At 37.8% G+C, this 11187-nt stretch overlaps 1 protein-coding gene across 1 annotated transcript; it reads right to left on the bottom strand.

Moving 5' to 3' along the window:
• Positions 1 to 6423: 6423 nt before the first annotated feature.
• On the bottom strand, positions 6424 to 10695 carry LOC125833049 (uncharacterized). Its single transcript, XM_049512207.1, has 3 exons — positions 10307 to 10695; positions 10117 to 10228; positions 6424 to 6528 (listed from the first exon to the last, which is right to left on the bottom strand). Exons 1-3 carry the CDS (start codon positions 10693 to 10695, stop codon positions 6424 to 6426), a joined length of 606 nt encoding a protein of 201 aa, XP_049368164.1.
• Positions 10696 to 11187: the final 492 nt, after the last annotated feature.

Here is an 11187-nt window from a genome sequence, read left to right as displayed (position 1 = left end):
TATCAAACATAATATCTAATAATAAAATGATAAATATAATAATTAAATATATGCGGAAGTCAACCAAAATAATGGCATGAAAGAAATAAAAATAGCTACGTTAAACACCAATTATAAGAATGACTAAATGAAGCTTAATTTTGGTAAAAGAAATATGAGAATATAATAATGATGTGAGAAAATAAAATAACCCAACACATGAAAATAATAGTAGCAATTAGTGAAAAGAGTAATAAAACAACGATAAAATAGATGTTACCACAGGGTAGTATTTTTGCGACGAAATTTGATTATTTGTGGTGGTGTGGACTGACTGAAACTCAAAGCTCGTTGGTGACCTTCTTTGCCGGAGTTGCTCGAGCTTTGAGCTCATTTGAAGCTCGTAGTACGAAGTTCTCCATTAATTGAGGAACTCGATGGAAAGGGAGTGAATAGTGGGGTTTGGAGGTTGTTTCGGGCGTGGAGGAGAAGGGAAATGGAGGGGGTTTTGGGTTGTTTCAAGTGGGGTTGGAGTTTGCTGCTCCTGTGATGGTTTTGGCTTGAGATTTAGGAGCTTGTTCTTGGTGGTTTTTTGGTCGGAAAAATGGGAAAAGGAAGAGGAGTAATTTGGAATGGCAGTTTGGTGTTGTTCTGATGGAGAATATAGAGCAAGAAAGCGTTTGGTGGTTGTTGGGGAAGCTCACCAACAGTGATGTAGGAGGAAGAATAAAAGTATTAGTTGGGTGGTGGTGAAACCTGTGGCGGCTGGGAGATCAAAAAATGGAGAAGGAACGTTTTAGGGTTTTTTCTTTCCTTTAGGAATTTTCAATCAATGTAAAAAAAATATCATCCACCCCCAAAAATGAAAATTATTTCACCACCCCTACCTTAATGACCAAGAAATAGCTTAAATAGAAAATCAAAAACTACCTATAGTACAATACCATCATCTTAAAATCGTGGGCCAAAACCACTAGTTAATAAAATATCTGTGTCTGAAATCTTATCCATATTTGAATGAATTTCTAGACTGTGCAAAATATCAAATGAATATTAACAAATATAACGAATAAAATAAATATTAAAAAAACAATGAATGTAACCAATGACATGTAAAAAATGCAATTTAACAGAAATAAGATTTAATCAAAATGAACAAATATTTGAACGTATTCAACCGGCTGTGACAAAAATAATGTAATAAAAATTAACAGATAAAAAGTTTTGAAATTTTGACAAATAAGGATAAATATCGATAAAATTATTTAAAATTATAAATAATATATTTTAAACTATTGAATAAACAAAACTTAAAATTATGAATTTTAGAAATGTGTCACGACCCAAGAGCACCCCCGAGTCGTAACACGGCGTACTCGACCCCAAAGGGGTCTAATACGAGCCTCTTAGCTCATTCATTGAATAGACAATAGAAATAGTGAGGAATTAAAACTTTTTATTCAAAACCAAACTATAAAAAACTCATTTATAAAGCGGTGGAATACTAAGTCTCACATGGCCATCTTAGACAAACTTTAACAAGATAGGGTCACGGCCCTTTACAATCGAAGTATAGACAAAAGTCTTAAAACATAAAAAAAACTAGAAACATAAAGTCCTTGTCCTCGATATATGAGGACATACCAAAAGAGGTCTTGAGAGAACTCTAATCCCAAGCTTCACTAGAAAATGCAATCACTTGCCGGAACCTACACTTGTAGTAAAAATAAGAGAAATATGGATTAGCACACAAAAATGTATTAAGTATGATGACCATGCAAAAACATACTTAAAAGAGGACATTTTGTTGAAAGTCATGCTTTATGCCATTTTTGTAAAACTTCATGAAACATTGATACAAGAGGAACAATATAAGTCACAACCAACATACAAAATCACATAATTCACATTTGAGCAAAAGCGCATATAACCCTTTACCTTCACCTTGAGCCTCCACCTTAAGTAACCCTCAAGCTATACCTTGTTAAATGTATGGATAGCGTCCCATACCACCACCCACACTAAGGCACCACCTTAAGGTCACCAAAAGTGAACTTACCATCATCCTTTCCACCTTTACACAATAAAGAATTTAAGAGACATAAACATTACATAAATCACATCATCACATTAAGACCAACATCTAAGACAAATCTAAGTCATACTTGTGCAATGTGCAAGTAGAATCCAATACTACTACTCACACTAAGTACCCCTTTGAAGTCACCCTAGACAAGGCACATTCATATACAATAAGACATGACAAGGAAGTAACTCATAATACAATCCAAGTATAGCATGCATCTTTACATCTAAGCATTTGAGCCAACATTCTTCATTAGGTTCATTTAGGACACATTCATGCATTTAGAGGGCTTTCATACATTTAGTCATTAAGACTTAGAGAACTCACTATAGCCCCTTCAAAGCCTACTCGTGCAATTTATAGATAGCATCTCATACTACTACCTACACTTTGTAGTACCTATCAAGTAACTAGAGTGCACATCTCACATGATGGGAATAATCATTTAACCGACATAGACCATGCAAGCTAGACATGGAATCCGGTGTCCTGCCCCCACACCGAAAAGAGGTGATCTCCTTGCCGAAGAAAGATCGGTTCATCTAGCTTAGGTGGATCCATTAGCTAGGACATATGTGGGCACATAGTTATTGTATATGAAAGATGTTCATTAAGATCCGACCTAACCTTGGCAGAACCTCCATCTAACCAAATCCTCTCGGTGCATAGCCTACATTCCCATAGAGTAGTTTCATTAACATTAGTGTACTAGAGAGGGCCACCATCATTAGGCCTACCGACCTAAAGTACTTTTCCAAAGAAAGGGCCACCACCAATAGGCCTACTGTTTCAAGGTACTTTAAGGATAACTCATTGACTTTCATAGAGAGAGCCACCACCATTAGGTCTACCATCTCTAAGTCCATCATTTCACACAAGAATGAGGCCACCAACATTAGGTCTACTGATCCAAGGTGTTACATTCACATTAGTACATAGACGCCTCATGAAAGGTCACTAATATTAAGTCTACCAATCCAAGGTTTAGCCTAGAATACTTTATTAGACATTTATAAAAGGCTACCAACATTAGGTCTACCAATTCTAAACATTCATTCATTCATTTATGAAAGGATACCAACATTAGGTCTACCAATCCAAGACATTAAGACATTATACATTCATTATATAAGAAAAGGATGCCTAAGCCTACCAATTCAAGATACTTCATTCATAATAACATTCACTAATACAAGAAAAGGATGCATAAGCCTACCAATTCAAGATATACAACATTACCTTATCGAACACTTCACATGCCATTATCAACATTCATGAGTGTTAATAGAGAGATAACATTCAATCCTAACACAATTATCTTCTAAGCGTGATCATCATGCTATCATTGAAATCACATGGAACTCCTTCACATTATACATTCGCATATGCAATATCATTATAATACTTCAATTCCTCAAACTATGCCTTCAAGGCCATGATCACAATGTACATATTAAGTAAACACCTCCACCTTTCAAGTGGATCAACAATTCAAGCACAATTCTACTTTAACATGAAATTAGGTCAAACTTTCCCTTTCAAGGCAATGATCACAATTCCTCAATTCACCAAAAATTCACCATAATTAGGCATAGATGATGATACATTTCAATAATCTAAATTAATCTAAGCATAAATCCACCATCATTCATTCATAATCAACAAACCCACTTCATAAGTCACCATTTATGAATTGAGAGAAATTATGGGTTCATAGAGTAAAATCATCTTAAATCATCAATTAAACATCAATATAATCAAAATTTATCATTTGAAAATGTTTGATGCAAGAACCCATAAGATTGAGTAAAACTTAGGGTTTTTATGAAACTTGAAAACCTTGAAAACTTTTTCGAAATTGACTCTAGGGTGAAAAATAACCCTAGATGAAGGATCATCATACCTTATTAGATGAATCCCCACGAAAATTGAAGAAGAAACACCTTGAAATCCCCAACCCTAGCTTGATCTTGATCTTGATCTCCAATGGAGTTTCGAGAGAGAACTTTTTAGGAGGGAAGGGTTTTGATTTGAGAGATGAAATCTAAATGAGTGTTTTAATGTTTTAATACTTTTAAAATACCTTAAAACACTTAAAATAACCGTCCACATACTAATTGGGAATTATGGTGAATTTACCAACTCACCCCTAAGTTGGTTGTGTCCCTTGGCAGCAAACCAGGCCCCATTGACGGACCTCCATCCACGGACCGTGGATGGGTTGACAGACCGTACTGTTATTTTGTCATTGGTGGTTGTGGCAAGGTTTTTCTTTTCTTTTTTTTTTTTGGGGGGGTGGGGGGGGTTGACCTACGGAGGCCATCCACGGGGCGTGGATGGACCTACGGGTTGTGAACCCTATCCGTAGGTCATGAAACTTTGGCCAACTTTGGTGATTCTTTGGCGTCTTGGGGATTAGACTAAGGGTCCTCCTCAAGGACCCCTAGGGTAGTCCTTGGGGAGTCGTACCTTGACGTTGGACCCCTAAACCCCTCAACCAAATCTCGAGACAACATACAACAACTTGAAAACTCAACCCAAACTCAAACGCATATACGTTAGGCTCTAGTTTCAGTAGTTCGTTTATAGGGTCGTTTCATTATCCCCCACTTAGGAACATTCATCCTCGAATGACACTTAAACACATTAAGGATTAACGACTTAACACTAGCAGCCCACAATCATGCATGAAACATCAATATGAATGCATAAACATAGGAGGAAACATCTACTCCATATCAAAAAGGCTCAATGCAAACAAGCAAGTAGGATATTACATCTACAAACTCATTATGCACCAAAACATCTCATTTCTCATTTCTCATTTCTCATTTCATTGGAGGAACTTCCTTCTCCAAATCACATCATGCTCATTACAACATCATTAGGCACATTATGCAATTTTCTCATAAAAGCACATTATGCAACTCTTTCAAGAACACATTTAAGCATGCTCAACAAGTCAACTCATGAAATATTTAGGCAACTCATCATAGATGCATATCAACATGAGGAACATAATTTGAAAACTCATTTTTCTCATTTAAACAAGGATTCAACTAGAACATGCACAACAATAAGGAGACCATGGAAACTCAATATCACACATGACTCCAAAACATGAAACAAGCTACAAGGAACTCTTGGTCTCAAGCTTGAATAAGAATAGAAGGGAAGAGATAAGGATATCAACACTCTCAACAACCTTTCTATTCAACATACCATCGCCCACTTAGGAGAAAACCCAACTAAGGCTATCATAGAACAACATAAGGATCTCATCACCACAAAAAGGAACTATAACTTACCATTACCTTCATCCGTATTAGCTCCTTTGTCCTTGTTAGCTTGAAGGGCATAGAAACGATTCTTCTTTGGAGCATCAAGATTTGGGCCATTAAGAGAAGCTTTTTTTGCCTCCCTTCCCCAAGTCGTAAGAGTAGGACAATCTTTCACATGGTGATCATTCTTTCCACAACCATAGCACCCACTAGTACCAGCTAGGCATTTCCCATGATGCTTCTTTCCACAATTGTGACAAGTAGATTTAGCAAATTGAGATCCACCACCTCTCTCTTGGTTAGCCTTAGGAGCACTTAAAGAATCTTGGTTTGGAGCTCTCTTCTTGAACCTAGGTTGACCTTGCTCATCGGATCTATCCCTCTTCAAATCCCTATTCACCCTCTTAAGTTTGAAATCCATAATAGATTGAGCATACACAACAAGTCTAGAAATATTCATATCATCATGGAGCATCGTCGTACGGCACTCTTCCTTAACTAGGTCGGATACACTGGTAACAAACATACTCATCTCATCTCTAGGGTTAGACACCAAGGATGGAGCATACTTAGACAATAGGGTAAACTTCAAGGAATACTCCTCCACACTCATAGTACCTTGCCTAAGGTTTATAAACTCCTCAACCTTACACTCCCTCTTCTCACAGGCAATGTACTTACTAAGGAAAGCTCCCTTAAACTCCTCTCATTCTATAGGACCCGCTTCAACCGGTCTATTGGCTTTCCATTGAGTGAACCACACTTGGGCCACATCTTTCAATTGGTAGGAAGCCAACTCCGCTTTCTCCCTAGAAGTTACTCCCATAGAATTTACTATCTTATAAACTTCATCCAAGAATTCTTGGGAATCTTCTCCCACTCTAGAGCCAAGAAAAATAGGAGGATTCATCCTCACAAAGTCTCTCAATCTTGAGGCCACGGTACTCTCATTAGCATTCACCCTAGGCCCCACATCTCTATTCACTTGAGCCGTCATGGCTCGGGCTAGGGTTAGAAAAGCCATCCTAATCTCTTCATTAGTCATGTCTGGGGGGGAACCACCGGAACTTCATTCTCTTAAGGCACTTGGTCACCTTGAGGACCTTGATCACCTTTGGGAGGAACTCCCTCATTAACAATCTCTGTTTCCACTCTCCTTGGGTTAGACCTTGTATTCATTTCCTATAAACACAAGAGAAGGATTAGGAAAAGGACACTTACAGAACTTCACTCTAAGGCACGACTTCAAGAATATGAAATAAGTGTAACTTTCTAACGTCCTATAGCCTCTCGCTCATAGATGTGTCACGACTCACACCGATGAACAAGCTCTACTAGACGTGGCTTGAGAGACATCATCCCTAAAACAATTTCCAAAATCTTATGCTCTGATACCTATTTAGTCACGACCTGAGAGCACCTCCTAGTCTAACACGGCGTACTCAACCTCGAAAGGGTCTAATACAAGCCTCTTAGCTCATTCATTGCATAGACACTAGAAATAGTGTTGAATTAAAACTATTTATTCAAAACCAAACTATCAAAAACTCGTTTATAAAGCAGCGGATTACTAAGTCTCACATGGCCATCTTAGACAAACTTTAACAAGATAGGGTCACGGCTCTTTACAATCGAAATATAGACAAAAGTCTTAAAACATAAAAAAACTAAAAACATAAAGTACTTGTCCTCGACATATGAGGACATAACAAAAGAGGTCTTGAGAGAACGTTAATCCCAAGCTTCACTAGAGAATGCAATCACTTACCGGAACCTACACTTGTAGTAAAAATAAGAGAAATATGGGTTAGCACACAAAAATGTACTAAGTATGATGACCATGCAAAAACATGCTTAAAAAGGGACAGTTTCTTGAAAGTCAAGCTTTATGCCATTTTTATAAAACTTCATGAAACATTGATACAAGAGGAATAATATAAGTCACAACCAACATAGAAATTCACATAATTCACATTTGAGCAAAATCGCATATAATCTTTTACCTTCACCTTGAGCCTCCACCTCAAGTAACTCGCAAGCTATACCTTGTGCAATGTATGGATAGCGTCCCATACCACCACCCACACTAAGGCACCACCTTAAGGTCATCAAAAGTGAACTTACCATTCATCCATTCTACCTTTACACAATAAAGCATTTAAGAGACATAAACATTACATGAATCACATCATCACATTAAGACCAATATCTAAGACAACTCTAAGTCATACTTGTGCAATGTGCAACTAGCATCCCATACTACTACTCACACTAAGTACCCATTTGAAGTCACCCTAGACTAGGCACATTCATATACAATACGACATGACAAGGAAGTAACTCATAATACAATCCAAGTATAGCATACATCTTTACATCTAAGCATTTGAGCCAACATTCTTCATTAGGTTCATTTAGGACACATTCATGCATTTAGAGAGCTTTCATACATTTAGTCATTAAGACTTAGAGAACTCACTATAGCCCCTTCAAAGCCTACTCATGCAATGTATAGATAGCATCCCATACTACTACATACACTTTGTAGTACCTATCAAGTAACTAGAGTGCACATCTCACATGATGGGAATAAGAGTTTAACCTACACACACCATGCAAGCTAGACATGGAATTCGGTGTTCTGCCCCTACAACAAAACGAGATGATCTCCTTGCCGAAGGAAGACCGATTCATCTAGCTTATGTGGATCCATAACCTATGTGGGCACATAGTTATGAGATATGAAAGATGTTCATTGAGATCCGACCAAATGTTGGGAGTACCTCCATCTAACCCCAACATTCCCATAGAGTAGTTTCATTAACATTAGTGTACTAGAGAGGGCCACCAACATTATCCTACCGACCTGAAGTACTTTTCCCAAGAAAGGGCCACCACCAATAGGCCTACCGTTTCAAGGTACTTTAAGGATATCTCATTACTTTCCTAGAGAGAGACACCACCATTAGGTCTACCATGTCTAAGTCCATCATTTCACACAAGAAGAAGGCCGCCACCATTCAGTCTACCACTTCAAGGTTTAACACACACAAGGAAGGGCCACCAACATTAGGTCTACCGATCCAAGGTGTTACATTCACATTAGTACCTAGACTCCTCATGAAAGGCCACTAACATTAATTCTACCAATCCAAGGTTTAGCCTAGAATACTTCATTAAAAATTTATTGAAAGGCTACCAACATTAGGTCTACCAATTCTAAACATTCATTCATTAATTTATGAAAGTCTACCAACATTAGGCCTACCAATCCAAGACATTAAGACATGTTACGTTCATTATATAAGAAAAGGATGCCTAAGCCTACCAATTCAAGATATTTCATTCAAGATCACATTCACCAATACAAGAAAATGATGCACAAGTCTACCAATTCTAGTTATACAGCATTACCTTATAGAACCCTTCACATGCCATCATCAACATTCGTGAGTGTTAATAGAGAGATAACATTCAATCCTAACACAATTAGCTTCTAAACATGATCATCATTCTATCAATGAAATCATATAGAACCTCTTCACATTATACAATCACATATGCAATATCATAATAATACTTCAATTCCTCAAACTATGCCTTCAAGGCCATGATCACAATGTACATCGTACGTAAACACCTCCACCTTTCAAGTGGATCAACAATTCAAGCACAATTCTACTATAACATGAATTTAGGTCAAACTTGCTCTTTCAAGGCTATGATCACAATTCCTCAATTCACCAACAATTCACCATAATTAGGCATAGATGATGATACAATTCAGTAATCTAAATCAATCTAAGCATAAATCCACCATCATTCATTCATAATCAACAAACCCACTTCATAAGTCACCATTTATGAATTGAGAGAAATCATGGGTTTATAGAGTAAAATCATCTTAAATCATCAATTAAACATCAATATAATCATAATTTATCATTTGAAAATGTTTGATGCAAGAACCCTTGAAATTGAGTAAAACTTAGGGTTTTTGTGAAACTTGAAAACCTTGAAAACTTCTATGAAATTGACTCTAGGGTGAAAAATAACCCTAGTTTAAGGATCACCACACCTTATTTGATGAATCCCCACGAAAATTGAAGAAGAAACACCTTGAAATCCCCAACCCTAGCTTGATCTTGACCTTGATCTCCAATGGAGTTTCTAGAGAGAACTTTTTAGGAGGGAAGGGTTTTGATTTAAGAGATGAAATATAAATGAGTGTTTTAATGTTTTAATACACTTAAAATACCTTAAAACACTTAAAATAACCGTCCACATACTAATTGGGAATTATGGTGAATTTATAAACTCACCCCTAAGTTGGTCGTGTCGCTTGGCAGCAAACCAGGTCCCATTGACGGACCTCCATCTATGGACCGTGGATGGGTTGACGGACCGTACTAGTCTTCTGTCATTGGTGGTTGTGGCAAGGTTTTGGGGGGGTTGACCTACGGAGGTCATCCATGGGGAGTGGATGGACCTACGGGTCGTGAACCCTATCCGTAGGTCATGAAACTTTGGCCAACTTTGGTGATTCTTTGGGGTCTTGGGGATTAGACTAAGGGTCCACCTCAAGGACCCCTAGGGTGGTCCTTGGGGAGTCGTACCTTGACGTTGGACCCGTAAACCCGTCAACCAAAGCTCGGGACAATATGAAAACTCAACCCAAACTCAAACACACACACATTAGGCTCTAGTTTCACTAGTTCATTTTTAGGGTCGTTAAAAAATTTTAGGCCAAAATAGGGTCTCAACAATCACAGCCAGTCGTGCTTCAACACCCAACCTCTCTTCAATAGACACTTCTGGTTCTTCCTCAACAATATGATTCACTACCGACACCGACTTAAGATCACTTTCATGCTTCATATATCTGCAGATATTAAAATTTACCTTTTTATTGTTCAATCAAAACTTCATCTGCCCTCTTTCTATATTAGCCAAAGCACACCCTGTAGCAAGGAATGGTCTCCCTAAGATGATGGGGACCTCAAAGTCAACTTCACAATCTAGTATCAAAAAGTCCACCGAAAAGACAAACGTCTCAAATTTCATAAGGACATCTTGAAGCACCACAATCAGTTTCTTCATAGTTTGATCAGACATAAGTAACCGCATTGCAGTCGCTTTGGGGGCTCCTAAGCCCCACTTTTTGTATATAGACAGTGGCATCAGATTAATGCTAGCACCAAAGTCACATAGGACCTTTGTGAAACGCAACATACCAATAGTACATGGAATAGTAAATACTCTAGGATCCTCTTTCTTTTGTACTAATGATCTAGTAGCAAGAAGACTACAATGTTGCAACTTGTCATCATCTTCAAAATTGACAGCCATCTTCTTAGTCACCAAATCCTACATGAATTTCGTATAAGTCGGCATTTATTTAAGTGCCTCAATCAAAGGAACATTTATGGACAACTACTTCAGCTAGCTATAAACCTGCAATACTTTCATTCTTCCGCTTTCTTTACTAACCTTTGTGGGAAGGGAGGTGGAGGTCTCGGTATAGGGATGATGTTTTACATCACCTTAGCCTCCTTCTCATTCTGATCTTTCGGCTCCTCAACTAACTCAACTTCATCCTTATCTTGCTCTTACACACTTTCCACTCTAGTTGACATAGGAGAGTCTACAGTCTGCTTTCCACCCCTAGTAGTAACTTCCATACAATGCCCATCATTCTTTGGATTCTGGATAGTATTGCTAGGAAGTGTCTCTTGCTGACACGGATTTGCACTTGCGGATAACTGGCTCAGTTGTTGCTCAATTTGTTTGACACTGCATGTGACTCAACTTTATTACCAATGCCCGATAAATCATTACGCA

Source organism: Solanum verrucosum, unplaced genomic scaffold, assembly GCF_900185275.1.
Source record: "Solanum verrucosum unplaced genomic scaffold, falcon-dt-bn FXZP01000202.1, whole genome shotgun sequence".
In the NCBI taxonomy this organism is placed as follows: Eukaryota; Viridiplantae; Streptophyta; class Magnoliopsida; order Solanales; family Solanaceae; genus Solanum; species Solanum verrucosum.
This window is presented reverse-complemented; position numbering and strand designations above follow the sequence as displayed.

Excerpts from the sequence above, each read along its gene's own strand:
- LOC125833049 (XM_049512207.1), bottom strand. The coding sequence starts at position 10,695 with ATGGCTGTCAATTTTGAAGATGATGACAAGTTGCAACATTGTAGTCTT. Across the intron at positions 10,229-10,306 it reads AGACCATTCCTTGCTACAGG|ATATATGAAGCATGAAAGTG; the intron begins GTGTGCTTTGGC and ends TAATATCTGCAG. Across the intron at positions 6,529-10,116 it reads GTGTTGAAGCACGACTGGCT|GAAATGAATACAAGGTCTAA; the intron begins GTGATTGTTGAG and ends TTGTGTTTATAG.